Genomic DNA, 19,804 nt, shown 5'->3' with positions numbered 1-19,804 from the left:
TTTTCCCAAACCCTACAACTGACTGCCTCTCTCTACAACATAAATATATGTACAGCACAAATATATAGCTCTTAATAGGTGCTTGCAAACAACACTTGCCATCAAATAGATTTGTGATTCATAGCGGTGGTAGTTTTGATGACGTGCATGCGTATGTGGTTGCACCAAATCTGTCGTTTGTCACAGAGGCTGCGCTGGAGTTCACCAACCGTGGCACTGAGGAGGTGAAGTGGTACCTCACCTCCTTTGCTCCTCCGTATGTCAAGGTGGGCAGCTGCTGTGCGGTCATCAGAAACACGTCAGCCTTGTCTCTGTGTGTGTGTGATCAACAGTGATGATTTCTGGACACGTTTAGGGACTGTGTAGGTGATTTACGTTTTAACATTAATCTGTTGGCCTGGGATTGGTGTCATCACTGATGAATTGTGGTAAAGTGAGTCTCGAAAGTTTTGCTGGTTCGAGGCCACCAATGGAGATGAGCATTGCTCAGCACCTATTTGACCCAAGGGAACAATGAACCAATAATTCTAACACTGTAAATTGTGAGAAGCTGATCAAACACAAAGGTGCGTGCAGGCTAGATGCGCATGTGTGTGATAATCCACGTAAAAGTTTTTTATTTCATCTTATCACGGTTATTAAACACATGCCCAAAGGCCCAAACGCCAAGTGGCCAGTAGAAAATAACGCAATTGAAGTTGATAGACAACGCTTAAAATGTAAACCCAGCTCCTCATCAAGGGTGGGAGGTATGAACAAGTGAAACTTCTATGCAGCAAGAAAGGGTGTTTGGTTCTTTTGTCGTACCTCACACGTCACGCGACATCGCCGTCCGGCTGAGGCTGTTGTCTCACCCCCCGCCCCCCCCCCCCGTGGCAGGGAGTGGCTGGCACTGGTGACGTCTTCCGTGCCACCTACTCCACCTTCCGCTTCTCACGCATGGCTGGCACGCTGGAGGCCGCTGGCAAGGCCACGGTGAGTGATCCCCGCCCCACTCCCGGCCACCAGCTCCACTCGCACTGATGGCCGCCACTGCCTAGGTCAGCCTTTGACCAAATTGCCCTTTCACTCGTGAACTAAATTTCTTTTAATTTGTGAATGCATTTATAAGATGCATGATGTGAACTTTAAAGATGAAATTCAGAGGTTCAGGGGAAATAACCCACTTAGCTATATAGCTCTCTTTTCAGAAGCGACCTGGCCACAAATGATATCTCAAAAAAGTGGCTTATTATGATGACATTTATAGTAGCCAAATATTCTAAACGGATGTTGGGGCAAAATTTGGAGGGAAAACCGGAGGACCCAGAGAAAAATCCACTCGACCACAGGGAGAACATGCAAACTCCAAATATGCAGGCGTCAGGGTCAGAATCCAACCCACGACCTCCTTTATGCAAAGCGAGGTAGTTGACATCTCGCCACCTTGTTTTGATAAGGAGGAAGCCCCTGAACCAGATTGGAGGTTGCGAGATGCAATGTACAATGAGACTGGAAGCTAAGTATGCCGGTTGACCCAACATGCGTGCTTTATAACCGAGGATGACAACTTTATACAGGATGTGTTGTTAAACTGATAACCAGAGAGCTTGATATCGAAGATCAGGGGAATGGATGGAGGGAGCACATCTAGTGCTGAGTGCTATGCAACCGGATTGAGCCTGGATAGCTCAGATGGGTGGCCACCATGCACCTCAGGTTGCTATTGGCAGCAATGGGGCTGTGCTATGTTGGCAGCAGGCAGGGAAGCAAACTCCGTTCTTGTACTGTGCTTCTATGCTTCCACGCTCATGTTCTCCACTCCCACCAACTCTCACTGACCAACCTGGTGAAACATGGTCCAATAACCCCCACGACGCACAAGATGTGGAGAGGCCACATCTTCCAACAGTGGATTGACAAAAAGGGATCTACATGTACCTGTTTACCCCAAGGTCTACCCAGCCTGAATCAAGCGCCACATTTGTGGATACGTCTTAGTTAACGCAACCTGAAATGACAACTTTTTGACAGCTGTTCTCAGATGAACTCATCCTGAACCAGGAACCTGTTATAAAGACCTCTCCTAGGTCACTTCATTCTGAAATATTCAAACAGCGAAGTCCTCCCCCAGATTCAGTCTGAAATGGGACCTAATAAGAATTTCCCCTGGATCAACTCGGCCTGAAATGAGAATCCAGGGTAGCCTCCCCGAGGTCCACACAGCTTGGAATGATTACCGCAAAACGAACCTCTCCTGGACTGCAGTGAGCACCAGCGTTCTGTGTTTGTGTTGCTGCGCAGGTGTGGGCTGAATTCATGCCTCGCGATGGTGGATGCTACGCCCAGTTCTGGGACCTGGAGTGTCACCCCGAAGGGCACACACACCTACGGGACCACACACGTGTGCAGCTTTCGGCAGAGGTGTGCAGCACACGCATGCGTGTGTGTGGCGTGCGTGTGTGGCGGGGCACAGGTGGTGCATCGGCCAGTCATCTCAGTCGACCCATGGCACCTGGGTCTGCCCCGTGACCTCCTGCCAGCAGGCGTTCGATACTTCACGTGGCCTTAACGTGCACATAGCCTGACACAAGCGCCGTGGTGATGTCACCGCCACTTAGTGGCGAATGGCGATTGTTGTTTGTTGACACAGTAGTTAGAGCGCCCCATCGCTAAGGAAGCAGGGATTCGAGTTCATTTCTCGGCAATGCCTAACATCAGTGGCGAGCGATATCGGAGCCAATCCTGGCCCTCACTTCGGTCGTCTCAGCCTTAAATTAGTGCCTGGTGTGGCTTTGTGTGGTCGTGGCCACCGGCCCCCCTCGTGTGCTGTGCCAGCATTCATAGGCGCTGCTTGCTAACAACACTTGCCCCAAAAGTCTGTTAAGGCTATACGAGGGTTATTTGTCTTGTACAGATGTGTATGTTTGTGAGGAGCAATAGTGCAGCGGTTCGTGCGATGCACTACGAACCTGGGCCTCCCCTAGGTCGACTTGGCCTCAAATGAGTACCTGGTGCAGTATGGAAACATCGAGACCACCCTCTTCCTTGTGCGCCGTGCCAGCCTTCATAGGTGCTCTCTCACAGCACTTGCCCCAACACTGTAAAGGCTATACGGGGTATATTTTTTTGTACGTAAAAAAAATGTACGAGGCGCCTTAACATTGAATAATTGTGGTAAATGAATAAATTTGTTATTCACATGTTATTGTGATCCTGCATTGGCCGTGGTGCTTAAGCAGCACATGGCCCGTCTTCATAGCAGAGATGCTGTAAGAAGGGCCCATTGCCCAAAATGTTGCCAATTGTGATTTTTTTTCCCATTTCATGGCATTTGTTGATAGTTGTGCTGAGTTTTTGTTGAATTGTTTATAGGGGTTGATTTTTCTTACATTAAATATTCTAAGTTACAGCCCATCGAACGCGTGTGCGCATGCGGAAAACCCCGCAACGACACCGCATCCACCATCGGAGTTAGTCCAAACAGCTGGCAAAACTGCCACAGAATAAATTAACTCCAGGGAGGAGGGTTATGAAGGATTAACAGACCCAAGGTTTAGGAGCTTTTGATGAAATGCAAATTTCAGCGTGGGGTTCGCCTGGTATTGAAGTCCTTGCCAACAGAGGGGTACCTGCTTCAAAGCCCCGCCGTGCTTTTAATTTTTAAAGTGTTGGCTTTTTATTTATTTTTATTTCCCTCCTAAACAAAAAAAATCCCAGTTTTTCAATTAAAGCCCCTTTGATGCCTCTGAATTTGAATGTGATGCGGGGAATTTTATTGGATTATTATCCTTTATATTTGTCGTGGTTCCCTCCCTAATGAGTGGGAGATGGCCGCTTATTAAATGCGTGCGTGTGCGCCCGCGCGTGCGTGTGCATGTGTACGCCGGAGCGCGTGCGCAATATGCAAACCATAATTACATACTTGCAAGGCCAGCCGGGTGGCACTGTCGACAGAGTCGGAGTTGTGCTATCGCTGAGGGTGCGAGCGCAAAACCCAACTTGGGCTGCGTGCAGCCACTACTGTGTGGGAAGTTAACAAAAATTGTCCTGTGGATAGAATGACCGCTTGTGAAAGACATGTGGAATGTCCACCACTGGGTCGGGGTAGAGATGTTTGCCGCCCCACACACTAGCTTGAGCATCGACGCTGAGGACCTTTGAGCGGTTTATTCATAAACGTGGCCTGAGTAAGCCAATGGCTTGATTCTCGCTGCAGCTGCCCGACCATAAGTGTGTAGGTATGTTGGACTTCTTTCGAACCGTACGTCACCAACTGTGCTTAATCAGAGATGCGGGAGGACAAGAAAAATATCTGTGCATTGTTACCAAAGCTTGCCTGCTGTTGTGAAGTGGACATTAAGGACCCTTCTGACTTCATTCACCAGAGTAGGCCAATTTTTCTCTATTTAAACACTGTTTAGTTCTCAACTCTGTTAGTGGCTCAAATTGAGACATTGGTGCAAATTCCACATTCCCATGGAAAAGGCCAGTCCATCCACAGGACAGCTGCCAATGTGTGACGGTGTCATCGTAATGATAACTCATTGCACAATGCACCAACATGTTGTTTAACCGGTGACGGTGACGATGAGATTCAGGACGTTGGAATCGGCCCAGTATTATCCTCTAGCAAATCATTTGTCCTCAAGGCTCATATAGACTGATGGACCAAAAGGATATTTTAATGAATGCTTATGTGGTAAAAAAGTTACTTTATTATTTTATGATGATGGATAATTGACACTTTATGTTGGTGACCACTGACTGCACTGACCAGTGGCATAGCTATGAAGTATAGAGGCCCAAGTGCCCAGGGGCTGGGCTATGCCAACTACGATACACCACTGCCATTGACCAGCTACAGCAGTCCACCTCTAGTGTGCGTACACCCTGGAGCGGGGGGCTTAACGCTGGCACCTTGTCCATCGCAGGCACTCGGGGAGACACTGGGCGGAGGCACCGACGCGGAGGCGGTTCCTGTGGGCCTTGTGAAGACGGCGCCGGCACCGAGCCCACCGCGGGCGCGGGATGGCATTGAGCTTTCCGCGCCAGCCCAACACAGCCACGGCTGCCCGGCACACGAGGACGGGTACACCCGTAACCCGCACCCGCGTACCCACGGCTCTAACGTGCACACGTCATCTTTAGCTGTGGGTTTGCTCGCACACTTTTCAGAATCCTTAATTTAAACGCTACTGGTGCAGCGGACCGATGAGGAGGTGTGGGACCCACCGTGCTCCTGCACAGACTTGGACTAGAATCCTGCTCTTTTAACGCTGTAGCAGACCGTCCACCGTGTTTTGGGATAACGGTGCGCGTTGCTTTGTGGGATGTGTGGGCAGGAAGGGGAGTGCTGGTGCCACCGCTACCACCACGGCTGCTGGTGGGCTCTATGTGCCCCGGGAGTCATACTCCTTCCCACAGACGGCGCTCGGCTCCTCCAGCACTGTCAAGGTGTCGATCCGGAACAAAACGTCGCAGCCACACACCGTGAGTGACCGTCCCAACTACCACCGCCACACGCAGTCCAGCAGTCCTCACGGCACCTCCTTGAGCCCTCGGAACACTTGGCATGCAAACAAATAAAATGCACAATGTAACTTGTGATGCGCCAAACATCCTGGTGCAAAACATTACTCAATTGGGATTACATTTTGGAACGTTGCCCCCCCCCGCCCCCTACTGTGACAACTTAGCAGGACCCTCCTGACAAAGGGTCTTGAGACTCGATCAGGCTCTCCTGGGGAACTAGCGTAATAGCGGTGACAACAACAATAGCAATAAACAGATCCAGGTGCTGCTCGCTCAGCCCTCGCTTGCAGAAGAGAAGACTAAAAGTCCAAGTGACGTCCATCTGAAAGGAGCATCGAGGCATTCTTGTGGTGGGAGCGAGTCTATCCAAGTCCGAGTCAACCACCAACCAGGATTTTAACTCGCAACTTGATTCCGAGCCACCTCTTCCATCTTGTTAAAGAGAACATTGAATCCCACCAAATTTCTCTTCTGTGGTTACATTGGAGATTGAATTGCATTTCCGACGTAAATGTCTCGGGGTGCGGGCCATAAAGATGAGACTTTCACTGTCTCCACACAGTACGAAATGCAAAGCTGGTAATGCATGGGATCACTGAGCGGCCTCTTCAGGTCCAATAATGTTTTTAAAGATGTTATCGCACTCATCTAATAATTGGCAGCAAGGTGCTGCGCTCATTCGCTAATTTTATGGCCGCATTTTGATGCATAAAGTAGCCCATGTATACTGTGACATTACGGAGGTTACCTGCTGGGCTGTGTTGATGATTCCTAACAAAGGCGAAATCAGCACATGAACACGGCTGTAGGCATCACCTCGCTGCAATGTTTGTTATTTGAACTAGACGAAGCTTTTTGACCTTACAAAAAGCTGCCTGTTAACACTATTGACGTTTGAACTATGCAATCCCTTCTGGACCTTATTCCCTGAGTATATGGAGTACATTTTACCATTGATTCGTCAATAGGAGTAATCTGCAGGATCCGATGGGAAACTTTGTTTAGCTGTGCCCGTGGGACAGGGATGTGTGTGTGTGTTTTAAAGTCACCAGTTTATTGGTAAGGCTGTCCCGTTTAGACCGCAGAATAACACAATTCAAACTCAGGAGTGGTTTACTTGTGTCACTCCTCGACGGTATGTGTGGGATGCGTTTCCTTTTGCAAGGAGTTCCAGAATGCAAAATGCTTGGCTTTGGGACAAGATGCCACCGGCATTGTTGATTCTATATATTGGGGTTAAAAGTGCATTCACAGAAAAAACTACCAGCGGAGAATGGTGACATTTCTTCTTGCACATGTAGTGTTTGTGGATTCAGGAGACGTCGGAGATGGTTCTTGGAGGCAACACTTTTTATTAACACCACACTCGGCAGTACAGTCCCAGAACACTCAGGGCTACACCACTGTCTGGAGAGGTACTGACTCCAGGCTAACTTGCCCTAACACAGGACTACACTCAGGGTCCTCCGGCTATGGGTGCCTCGGGGGAGGCTATTCTAGCTCGCCCTAGCCAGGGTGCGAGTTCCGCCCACTGAGCCGCACAGAGTCCCGGCCCTGATAAGGACAGCAGCCCCTCCCCTGGCGGTACAAGGTACCGCCATAGATGGGCCCCGTCCACCATTCCAGGTAAGTGCGGCCCATCTACGGCGCTACACACAAGTTGCTTTGTCACCCAGAGGCAAATCAAATCCAAGGATAATTTCCAAGACAAATCCCTCCAAAAAAACCTTTATGCCAAAACTAATTCCTGTCCCGTTTTCACGTCCGTCTTGTCGTTGCAGCTGAAGTTTGTGTGTGCGCGAGCTCCTTTCCACATTCAGCACTCGAACCACTTGATCCGGTAAGCAGGGAGCCTTGCCATCACCCTCCATTGGGAACACCATCACACGCATACACGAGTACACGCGCGCACACACGCACACGCGCGCACACAAAGACAAAGATCCCCCATATAACCTTAACAGATTGTTGGGGCAAGTGCCAATGAAGGCCGGCACGGCACACAATGGAGTGGGTCTCGAGCACCACCGCTGCCTTTCTCTCCCCATTGGCGATATTTACTACACACTGCACTAAGTATTCATTGGAAGCTGAGTCCACCTCGGGGAGGCCCAGGACCGGTTCAGATAATTGTCACTGGTGTTGACCGTGAGCATAAATCGAACCCGGATAACTGAGTTCAAAGCGCAGCGCGCTAACCACTACACTACCGCTCTCCGCACGCATGCATGTGTAGTGACATCAGGGATATCACTGTATGGTGCTGGCCCAGAAGGGTCGTACCGTTCGATGTTCCTACATCGTGGACAGCACCGTGTGGGTGGCTGTGTGTAATACCATCCCTAGCGGGGCTTGGCGAGCACTGGGATAGTGCGGGCACCATGCACAGTGGGTGGTGGGGGCTCCCCCGAGGGGAAGGGGGTGAATGTCAGCCCAGGCGCAGGGTTGCCCCGGGCCATGGCACTCTGGTTGACCCCGTAGACACGTCATCCAGAATGTCCACACAGGGGGCTCCAGGTGGGGGGGACTAGTGGGTGACCATGTGTCCGGAGAGAGCTCTTAAGAAGGATCGAGAGGGAACGAGAATGTTCAGGAAGGCGGGCGGGGCCGAGGGCGGAACGGCCCCGATCGGAGAGGGATATAAGGCGGGTTCCTGAGAGGGACCGAGGTCGCTGCATTCTACAAGCTGGAAGCTCTACATCTCAAGCTGAAGCTCCATCCTACGAGGCAACCACGTGGTCGTAGACCCGAGTGAGGGATCGACCCTTTGTAGCAGTAAGTCGCTGTAGTCTGGTAAAGGGGCAGTTACCACTTTGTGTTACGGTGTTACAAATAAAATTGTTGCCTCTAAAAGGAACAACGTCTGCGACTCAATTGGACCCACTACGACTGGTGTCGGAAGTGGCCAACACGCTAGTTACTCAAGTAAGCTGTAGACTCTACACGTTGCGGACCAAGTACCTGGACGTAGGATGACGAGGATTTCGTGCAGCTTGCAGCTCCGGAGGATGCGGGGAGACGCTGTCAGCGGAGCCGGGTGCCGTCCGGGCGCTCGATGCTTCGCTGTCGGCGATCCTCCGGGAGGCGCACGAGCGTCTCGCGGAGCTCCTCCACACGGCGACTTCGCTCTTAGCGGAGTTTAGCCTTGCGATCTCGCCGGCGACGGGAGGAGCGGCAAGACCGCTCGTGAATGGCAACTCTGCTGCCATTTCACGACGGGCGGAAGACGCGGTGGCGTAGCCCTCGCGATCGGCCACCATTTTACCGCCTGCGCGGAGCGCGCAGCCTGACAAACTTGAAGGTGCGCCATCGGCGCTGAGGGACAGCCCGGCTCTCCAATGTCGGCTTCCCTTTGTCGAAGACTTCATGGCTCCCGACGGCGATTGGGTGGCTTTCAAGCGGCGGTTCCTCGCGAACGCCGGCTTGGCGGGGTGGTCGGAGAAGGAGGTACTGTGAGCGCTACCTGTCGCCATTGACGAAGGCGCCCTTGCAGCGTTTCTCGCCATCCCGCCGCTGAAAAGATCCACCCTTACGCAGGCCTTCGATCTACGGGCCTCCAGCGGACGCACGCCACAAAATCGCCAAGTGCGTCCGAGCCCAGCAACTTTTGCATCGGGACGGGGCGCTGGCGACTTGCGCTGTGTCCCGCACGGAGCCGGGACCACCGCATAGTGTCATTTTTGTACAAGTGGGTTGAGGTATTTATTTCTGTTCTTGTTATTGTTGAGGCACACTGTTTTTTTGCTCGTTGCATTTCACTTATTGTTCATTGAGGGGCTAGTTGACAGCTGGGAAGGCTAGATGCTACGAAGGGGGGGGGGGGGGGTGATATAGTGACATCAGGGATGTCACTGTATGGTGCCGGCCTGGAAGGGTCGTGCCGTTCGATGTTCCTACATCGTGGACAGCACCATGTGGGTGGCTGTGTGTAATACCAGCCATAACGGGGCTTGGCGAGCACTGGGATAGTGCAGGCACCACGCACAGTGTGTGGTGGGGGCTCCCCCGAGGGGGAGGGGGTGAGTGTCAGCCCAGGGGCAAGGTTGCCCCGGGCCATGGCACTCTGGTTAACCCCATAGACACGTGATCCGGAATGTCCACACAGGGGGCCCCAGGTGGGGGGACTAGTGGATGACCATGTGTCCGGAGAGAGCTCTTGAGAAGGATCGAGAGGGAACGAGAATGTTCAGGAAGGTGGGCGGGGCCGAGGGCGAAGAGGCCCCGACCGGAGAGGGATATAAGGCGGGTCCCTGAGCGGGACCGGGGTCGCTGCATTCTACAAGCTGGAAGCTCAACACCTATAAGCTGGGAAGCTCTACGTCTCAAGCTGAAGCTCTCCGTCCTACGAGGCAACCACGTGGTCGGAGACCCGAGTGAGAGATCGACCCTTTGTAGCAGTAACTCGCTGGAGTCTGGTAAAGGGGCAGTTTACCCCTTTGTGTTACGGTGTTACAAATAAAAGTGTTGCCTCTAAAAGGAACAATGTCTGCGACTCAGTTGGACCCACTACACATGCACGCATACACACGATTACACGTGTACACGAGTGCAGACATGCTTACGTAACGCACGCACATACACACGTCTCCACCACTCCTCCTTCCACTCAGACCAGAATTCCAGCCATCATTTTTCTTTTTCCTGGAAAAAAAGGAGGAGGACCCGGCAACCCGGGGGAGACTGTTGGCCTGGCCACGCTTGCGCCATCGCGAGTCCAAAGTCCCGGCCACGCTCGATCCCAACGCGGTCGCCCTCGATTACCCGCGCTATTTCCGTAACGCTCTCATCTGGGTTCTATGACCGTTAATTATTTCAAAATCTGAGTTCTTTGCACCAAAAGTGTGGGGCAGCGCGCTTATGTCTTGTTTACCGTCCACATTTAGAATCAGAACCTTTATTTAGCCTGGAGAAATCCGATAAGGAATGATGCCCTTTTTCACAAATGTCCAGTAGGGGTGGGTCAGGTTACAACAGCAAACAATGAAAAAAACAAAAGGTAGTGCAAAGTTTAGGAATGGTAAGCAAACCACTATAAATAAATACTTAAACTAAACTTTTTATTTTACCAAGTATTTATTTTTCAGAAGCAACCTCGCCACAAGTGATGATTCAACAAAGTAGCTTATCATGTAGAAATGTATAGCAGCCAAATACTCTAAATGCACGTCGATTATAAATGTGAGGTGGGGAAACCAGGGGACCTGGAGAAAAATCCACACGAACACGGGGAGAGAGACATGCATACTCCAAATATACAGGCATCGGGATCGGGTTCGAAACCACGACCTCCTGCATACCAGGCGAGGTAGTTAACAGCTTGCTTCCACTATGGGAACCTCATTTGCCAGTAAAAATATGATACTTGGTTTTTTACCCTTCTATCTGGCAACAAAACTGACACCTTTTTACAAGGAGTCATGTTTGCATAGACCGCAATACCTGCAGTCATAATACAAACAAAAGACATAACTCTGATAATGTGCACTGTCGTTGAAGTTGATTGGTCCATTTTGGCGTCATCTGGTCCAACCCATGTGAGACTAGGCTCTAAGGAAAGCTGTCTCGGGTGTGGACCAATCAACTTCAACGACAGTGCACATTATCAGAGTTATGTCTTTTGTTTGTATTATGACTGCAGGTATTGCGGTCTATGCAAACATGACTCCTTGTAAAAAGGTGTCAGTTTTGTTGCCAGATAGAAGGGTAAAAAACCAATTATCTTGCTTCCGTGAAGGGAAAGTACTTTCACAGAACAACTGCTGTTGACTACCTACTAAATAGTAATAATTTTTCGTTGATTTGGATTTCGACCTTAGTATTGTGAGCCGCACAATCTGACCACTGCCACCCAGCTGAGTGTTAATGCAGGAAACTGAAACTGAACATTGAATTTACCTAAACATCAGCCCGAGCGTGGTGGTAGTGCACGTCTGTGGTCCAGACACTTGGAGGCGATAGGGCAGCGACGTGCATTGTGCAGCGTGTACCGCAAATATATTTTCTGACCTGTCCCCTGCTTTTAAAGCGTTCCTCTGGACATCTTGATTTCCTTCCACAGTGACCATATTGTCTACCACCACGCTTGGACGTGCAATTCAAAGCAGCGCTATTTTTTTTTTATAAACACAATTAGCGGACCGTGTTTTGTATGGCAAGCATCGTCGCCACATGTTCGCGATTGTTCACGACCGCCACATGAGGCTTTTTTTAGCCCACCGTCCCTGGCTTTGATTAGGAAGCAAACTTTGTTTCGCCAAAGCGAAAACGCACAGACGAGGGGCGTGCACAGGGCGGGTGGCCATGCGGATGGACAGCCCAGTGAGCCACTAGCGGTGGATGCGGTGGTGGTGTGTTGCGACGCAGCCTGGCGTGGCCATGCAGGGGAGTGGCCGTGGCTTCACTCAAAGTTTGGTTTTATGAAGGCAGTTCAATCATAATTAGTCACGCTGTAAAGTTATTTCATAACAAAACCGAGTCGGGGATGAGAACCTCCCTGTGAGAGCCTCTGAAGCAGTGGAGTTGTACAAATATGTCCCTCCTGGTGAGTGCCTCTCGTGAAGTCGATTCGGTCAGCAATGGTCGCACTGCATGACGTCATGTATCACAGTGCAGTCAAAATTACCAGAAAACGTGGGTCCGTAAACAAAGACTGTTCATTGAGAAAATGACCACCCATTGACGGCCTTTGTCTGGACGCAAGTCAAAAGTCAAAGTGATGTCCTGTGTGGACGGGCACTCATCTACTGTCTGTACCCCTGAATCAAAGTTGTAAATTCCACAGTCCTGAGTCTATTCGCAGGACCTCCATTGTTGTATGGGAATTCTATATTTGATGTCCTGCAGGCTGTGATTGGTGACGGTCTGATGTGACAGCAACACAGGGGAGGGCTTCCCAGGGCACCTCCTTGGCATCCGAATGCCTTCGTCACATTCCCTTTCTTTCTCTCTCACAATGCCTCCTCTGTCTCTCTGCTGCCCACACCACTCCCTCAGGGCCCAGCACTACGTGAATCTACCGGTGCAGTTCAAGCCACTGGTGGCCGGCACCAGCGAGGGGCTTCTGGTCATCGAGACGGCGCCAGGGAGCAGTCTGTCCGTGCGCCTGCACGGGGAGGCCATAGCCGCCCCACAGTGATGCACAGGGAGGAGGATGGGGGGAGACGGTGCTTTCCTATCAGGCTATCGATGATCTAGCACACTCCAGCACTCTTGTGTACAAGCATGTGCACGTGTGTGTAGACGCGTGTCCTTGTGCTCACAATCGTGCTTTCTTGTGTACTCTTGTGTACGGGTGTGTTTGTGCTCAAAAGCACGTGCTCTCGTGATGTGCTTGCTCGTACATACGCACTTTCACGTGCTCATACGAATATGCGCGGTCATGCACGCACGTAAACAGTACTTATTGCTCATACACGTATGGTGTGCGTTCATAGGTTATTCACAACAGCAAATGCATGTGTTCACGCACACATGTTCATAAATTCATGCTCCTCCGAACACTCACACGCGCATTATTGTACACGCATTAAAAAACAATGATGCGCGCCAGTTCACACTCGTAATCGTAACGTTCCACGAAAATCGCCGCACATTGTTGATGTAAGTTTTTATAAGAGGTGAATTTGGGCAACTCGTTGGTGACTCGTCCACACACGCTCGTGAGTGGACGCGTTTAGCCGCACACGCTCAACAGCAGCGGCCGCCATTTGCCACTAAGTGGCTGTCACCTCACCAAGGTGCTTGTGCAAGGCCAGGTGCACTCCAAGGCCACGTGAAGGGTCGCTGACAAGAGGTCACGGGACAGACCCAGGTGCCATGGGTTGACTGACTGACATAACTGGCAGATGCACTAGCTTTATCCCCTGCTCTGCCAACTTGCTGCGTTTTAGCCGCTTGGCACTCCGCTCATTGTTGTGAGCGTCGCTCCTTTGCCCTCCGCTGTTGTTGGAGGGCAACTGCCTAAAACTGCCCAGTAGCGTCCTTCACGAACCTCCTCGTAAAAGTCACTTACACACATGCACGCCCGTTCACATTCCAGTCACACCTACCCATGATCACATGCACATACTTGGCTGTCTCGCATGTTAGCATTCGCCGAGAAGCCTAAATGTAAGAAGAAATATTCACTCCCGTCCACAGCAGCAGCTGCCTTCATTTTTCTTAAGCGATTAACTGTTCCTCTTGTGTTTACATACAACACTACACACACACGGCGGACAAATTAATGGAAGCCTTTTTGAGATCGCTTGATCTTGGTTCAATTGGGGGTATTAGGTAGGCGAGTCTGGTCCACAGCAAAATATTGTTTGTTGGTATCATGGGTTGGTTGTGGAAAATTTCCAGCAATAGCTCATTTACAAGATTATCTTTGCATTAACATTTTCTGGGGCAGCGTGCCCTGTAACTAAGCTGAGAGGGTCCCCTCGAGGTGAAATCCACGAAACAGACGCCGTGCCTACAAGGAGGACGGCAGGCTCAAACCACAATTCTGTTTCAACAAAAAGCAAAAGTGTTATTCTTGAGTGCATGCGTGCGTGCACGTACATGTGGCGAGCTGCGGCTCCTCTGCTCCCCCAGCATTCCCATGTTCAATACCTGGCCGTGGTGCTCACCGCCGCGTGACGGCTGTGACCTCCCCTCGGTAGCCTCATCCGAGAATGGAGAAACCGGCAACCGGGCATTTGTTGGCGCTAGCTCCATCCTTCATTGCCACGCCGGCCCTGATACGCAACACGCTCACTCGCATCGTGGCCATGGCAGTCCATGGAGCTAAACTAGAGATGTTTGTGTTTAGGGATTATGAATTCGTGTGGAAGGCTTTTGTGTCGGGCTTTATGCTCTTTGTGCTAGGGTTAGACCAGGTTTAATGTTAGGATTACATTAGGTTTATAGTTACTTTTAAGGACACTAGCAGTTGCGGAGAGTGTGAAGTCCACATATGCCTGGATTACTACTGCAGGAGTGTTTCTCACACTAGGGCATATCTTGGGAAAAGGGTAGAAACTACGTGTACGTGTTTCGTCTTGAGTGGTGTGTTAGAATGCAACCGATAAAAACCGCCACTTTTAATTTCTTCTAACGGAGGGCATCGCGAGTCAACCAGCACAGGTGGCGTGGCAACAGCCCTACTCCCACATGTGGTGGAGGAGAGCGTGCGCGCAGGGGTCGCGCGTGTCCGGGACGTGCTGCTGCTGGCGGCTGTGGGCTCTGCAGGAAGCTGGTGGAGCTGGACGGGGTCGTGGCGGTGCCCTCAGGAGGTCGCGGGACAAACGAAAGCCGCGCGTGATGGGCAACGGTGGCGCGATTGGTGGCACGGCAGCAGCTTGTGACGTGACGTGGAGGGAGAAGTTTGCAAGCTGTGCGCGCGTTTAGCCAAAAGCCATTTCAAGCTGTTCAACACGTGCACCAGGCCCTCGTTCGTCTACAGTTGTATGTACCCAGGAGACTGTTATGAACTCAGACTGGGCCTTATTAATTGGAAAAAAAATGCAGCAAATATATAAAATATACTAAAAACAAATTGCTTAAATATTTGGCTACACGACATGCACTGAGCGTGTGTCTCTGGTGTGGTGCAAGTCAGTGGCCTTTTTGTCTCACGAGAACAATGTCATGCCGCCACCACGGCGGTCCCATGCACGTTTGGAGTTGAGGTCATTATTTGCATTGCTTTCCAACACCGGAATTCAGAGGCTGTCCCAATGTCGAGAGCTCTTGGTGATCCCAATGAGGTGACCTCAATGTCGAGAGCTCTTGGTGATCCCAATGAGGTGACCTCAATGTCGAGAGCTCTTGGACTGGCGTTGGCCATACCGGGCGAGATGTGGTGGAGTCGCTGAGAACGTTCACTACAAACGCGGTCATTGACGCTTAATCCCAAAACAAGATGCTTCGTGATCGATACTTCCTACTGGACTTGGATGCGTCTTTTACATTATTTTAGATTGAAACCACTCCTTCGCAGTGTGTGGAGGTACTCGCCCAGTCGGCACATGAGAGGTCGTGAATTCTAACCCAAGTCGAGGCTTATCAGAATGAACAGCCACAGGTCAACAAAGTTATCGCGAGGAGAGTGACCCGCGCAATGGGCGTATGTGGACTACACCGCTGGTTCGGAGCCTACCCTGGATGATACGGCGTGTGATGCATTCAGTAGATGCCTGTCAAGCAGTGTTCGTTATATCGCCATGGTTTGGACTAACAAGAACCAGGCCAACCCATCTTTATATTTGTTGTGGGGAATTTATTTTTGTACTTTTTTTTTTAACCCGGATTTGTGAGCATCCCATGAAGCCCATATACCAGCGTCTGGTGGGCTTATGCTGCATTATTAACCGAAGCACGTGTGAGTTTTTTTAAATATTGTTTTTCTCTGGACCGTGCCCAGATTCTGCAGCTTCCCGTGGTCTTCAAGGGGTCTAGAGCATTAGGCTTTTCTTCCAATGAATACATTCCAATCAAAATGTGGCCTTGGATTTTCCCAGGGGCATTTCCTAGTTGTATCTAGAGATACGTTTACTCACATCGTTATTGCTGGAAAATAATCTGGCATCGTACGTGTAGAGCACGGGTCCACACGTAGCGATGTGTACAGAGCAATGAATGTCGCTTGATGTGATCTCTTCATGGACTTGCCGGGTCCTCTTCCGGACGCGGCAGTTCAAACAACGGTGCCAGATTCTCAACTCCCCCACCTCTCCACCCAGCAGCATAACCGAGCACACCACAGTCGATCAGACAGTCGTGTGTGGTGGGATAAAGTGTAAGTGCTCAACTCTTCGCGGACGTGTCGGCAGCGTGGAAGTGTAGGCCACGTGCCCTCTGGAGAGATCGCTAGAGCTCGCGTAGAGGTCCTTCTGCCAGCAGGTTACACGAGCAATTTGAAGGGCTGCACATTTAGCTTTGTTCTTTACAAGTTGCGACATGTTGGCCGGGCGTCTGTCATCGTCATCACAATACATGGCCACCGCCCATTCGTCACCCTGTTCAGTCTTCGTGTCAGTGGTGGTGCATGGATCCGGTGTGCAGAAGCCACTCTTGAGCCGTCTAGGTAATGCACATTCGATGTGTAGTAATAATAAACTAGTACTGGACTCTCGCCATAACTGTCCCCATGGGAGCTACAGGATCGAATGGACTATGACAGTGGATTGCACCGATTATTCAATGAGACCACCTGCACGAGTCGCCAGAGACTGATCATCTGGGCTGGAGTTTGTTACCTCATCAAACTGGAGCCAAGAGCTACCACCGGCATCACATTGCGTAAACTGCCTCGAGCGCGCTCGCGTTCCCTTGACGTCCATTGCTTTAATTGAGAATGGGAATGTTTACTCCGGACGGGATGATTCTCATCTCGACGGTTTGCGTGTTTTTTTTGTAATTTTCATATTTTAAAAGAATTATAACTGCGTCTCCGTTCCCGCCAGTGGAGCTGCCACCACGGTGTTGACCGCAAAATCTCAACGGAGGGAAACGACCGATCATCGGGATGAGAACGGCACCCTTGGTGTTTGATGCAAACAGGCAAGGTTCGTGTGGATCTCCCCCCCCCCCGCAAACCTCCCCATGCCTATTCGGGCTCCCAACTTCGCTTGTCCGCCAACTTCCCGCTTTGACATTAATTCGCAGACTGCATTAGTGCGTTGATGGAAAGTGCCGCGAGCAGGCAGTGATTGTGTGTGTGGCTGGGCGGGAGTTGAGAGGGCTGCGTTTACAAATTGCTGCTGCTCACGTTGGCATCTGCGGTCCAGGCCCAGCAGGCTACTAAGTTACCCCCCCCCCGCCTGTGCTTTGTTGTTTAACTTTGACCCCCCCCCCCCCCAGCTGCTCGCCCGTTCACGGTGGACAGAGCCCCGATGTTTCACCGCGGTTGAATCGCACCGACACCGCTCATGTGCCGAGTGGCCTCTGCCGCGTAACTGGCGTCTGCGGAAGCACAACCACTCGCTGGGAAGTGACTAGTTAAGGTTGTTTGGTATTTTCAGAACAGACTGAGCCCCAGCACGAGAATATGGAATCTCTCAGTTGGTTGCGACCAACAGTGTAGATGAGCTCTCCCTCGTTGTTGGAGCCTGGGGAACACCGATTGCATTCCACCATGGACAGCACCCCCAAGTCTGTTGTTGCCTTTGTCGAGCTGGACAGCACTGATCAGCTGTCTCGTTGTAATCAAATCATCATCCTCACCAGCATTGTCTTCATGCAGTGTTTGTTAACTTCAGCATACATGGCAGCAGTGTGAAATTGTCTCTTCAGCGTGTGCTGCCCTGCACTTTATTTTGTCTACCAATTAATAAAACATGAATAAAACAAATGTATTTATAACTGGTGAGAGGTGCATTATTACTCTCGCAAGGGAGTCATGCGTACAACATTTACGAACGCTGGACATATACAGTGAGTGCACGTGAGACAGAAGTGTGCGTTTCGTCTGGAAAGTCTCGTCATTGGCTATGAGGTGGAAGTGTGCAAAGGTTCATTTGACGGAATTCCACTCTTAAAATGAACCGTGAGCGATGGGAGCCGTGGCTCGGTGATTAACATTGGCACTGCGCTGCGATCTCCGCAATACTGGTTGACATTCCTGGCCGTGACATTGGCATGGACTTCCTCTCGGGCCGCTCGGCCTAACATGAGTACGTGGCGTGGCGGTCAGAGACGCTCAGGCATGCGTGGTGTTGGCCCCACCATGGCGTGTTGTTTCAGCCCTATAAGGGAATCTAACAGCACTTGTACCAACAATCTTCAGGCTATAAGCAGATCTGCGTGTGCTTCGTGTTTGTATGAGCGTGGGGAGCGGTAGTGCAACGGCTAACGCTCTGCACTACGAACCCGGCTACCCAAGTTCGAATCCTGCTAACGGCCAACACCAGTGACGATTTTTTGAGCTGGTCCTGGACTTCCCCTAGGTCGTCACGGCCTCAAATGAGTACCTGGTGCAGTGTGTTAACATCGCCACTAGGGAGACAGGCGACCGGGCTTGGTGCTGGCCACCCCACCCCTCGTGTGTCGTGCCGGCGTTCATAGGTGCTCGCTAACAGCACTTGCTCCTACAGTATAGCGGGATATACAAACACAGACATAATTCCAACCGTGATGAGGGTTACAAACTGAGTAATCATTGGAAAGATGTGATTAACCATGCAAAAAAGATGTAACTACACTTATTTGGACTATCTTATTTGACAGACAACTATTACAGGTTATTGATAGACAGCCAGTTTGTTGTTTTTACCCGTTTTAGTTTTTACTTGCTTTTCTTTTTTCACACTTTTGTTATGTATGCCATGTGTTAGTTACAAACCGCACCTCTCCATAACAAAGGCTCAGTCCTTTGTTATGCAGTCTACTCTTGGTCTTAAGCCTCACCTTACCATATTAATAAAAAAGTGTGCCGTTCCTGGCCCTTCCCCCCTCAACCATTATATATACGGGGTAGTATTTCTTGTGATCTCTCATTTACTTGATACAGCTGTCGTGGCTGTGACGGTTCCACCTGAAGACGGAGGCTTGTGTTGCTTCCGAAACGTCGTGAATTTTTTAATTTCTTTTATTTTACTTTTATTAATTACAATTTTTTACCTACGTGACTTTACCGAAAAAACCTAAGAGTAGTATAGCGGGATCTTTGTATATATTGGGAGCCGTTGCGTAGTGGTTAGCGCACTGTGCTATGAACTCGGCCATCTGAGTTAAATTCCCAGCCATGGCTGACGTCAACAGAGTAATAACTTACCCGACCATAGACCTCCCATGGGTCGACTCGGACATAGATGTGCTGTGTAAACGTCATCATTATGTGCGACTTAAGGCGATCGGGTATGGTGCTGACCACACTTACCCACACTACACCTGTGCCAGCCTTAATAGGTGCTCGCTAACGGCACGCACTTGCCCCAACAGTCTGCGAAATGTTAATACGTGAGTGTTTTGTCCGTGTTTATCTCCATGTGTGTGTGTGAGAGTTTGAACGTGTGCGTCTATGCATGTCTGCAGGTGCTGCACTTGCCCCAGCAGACTATGAGGGGGGGGGGGGCGGCAGGGTCGCGCTGACCGAAGCAGCGAAGCAGCGAGCGGCGCGCTCTTCGTGTGCCAACTCGCGCCATCCCACGGCCTGCACAATATCCCCCACTACACGCGATCGTTTTCACGCTACCTCGTGCTCTGAGGGGAAATGTGGGATATAAATTTGTGTATTCGAGGGCAGAGTGACATGTGCCTTCCATTCGTCAGATGATAAGTTCAAACATCCCATCCAGTGTCATCTTGGTGAATTTTTCCCTCCGTT

General features: G+C 50.7%; 1 protein-coding gene across 5 annotated transcripts in view; it reads left to right on the top strand.

Moving 5' to 3' along the window:
- The window catches only part of CEP192 (centrosomal protein 192), a 128,352-nt gene extending 108,792 nt beyond the window's left edge, over window positions 1-19,560 (top strand). For 2 of the 5 annotated variants that reach the window (XR_013639932.1, XR_013639931.1), the window contains exons 40-47: window positions 187-266; window positions 880-975; window positions 2,284-2,403; window positions 4,914-5,071; window positions 5,325-5,472; window positions 7,296-7,354; window positions 12,508-17,045; window positions 17,341-17,821. Coding sequence is in view for 1 of the 5 variants with exons in the window: in XM_078875821.1 (XP_078731947.1) it covers window positions 187-266; window positions 880-975; window positions 2,284-2,403; window positions 4,914-5,071; window positions 5,325-5,472; window positions 7,296-7,354; window positions 12,508-12,649 (803 nt within the window). In the remaining 4 variants the exon portion in view is untranslated. The other 3 variants (XR_013639933.1, XR_013639934.1, XM_078875821.1) reach the window with 3 other exon arrangements.
- Window positions 19,561-19,804: the final 244 nt, after the last annotated feature.

This window comes from Lampetra fluviatilis, chromosome 42 (assembly GCF_964198595.1).
Source record: "Lampetra fluviatilis chromosome 42, kcLamFluv1.1, whole genome shotgun sequence".
Lineage (NCBI taxonomy): Eukaryota > Metazoa > Chordata > Hyperoartia > Petromyzontiformes > Petromyzontidae > Lampetra > Lampetra fluviatilis.
Note: the sequence above shows the minus strand (reverse complement) of the source record. Positions and strands in the feature narration are given on the sequence as shown.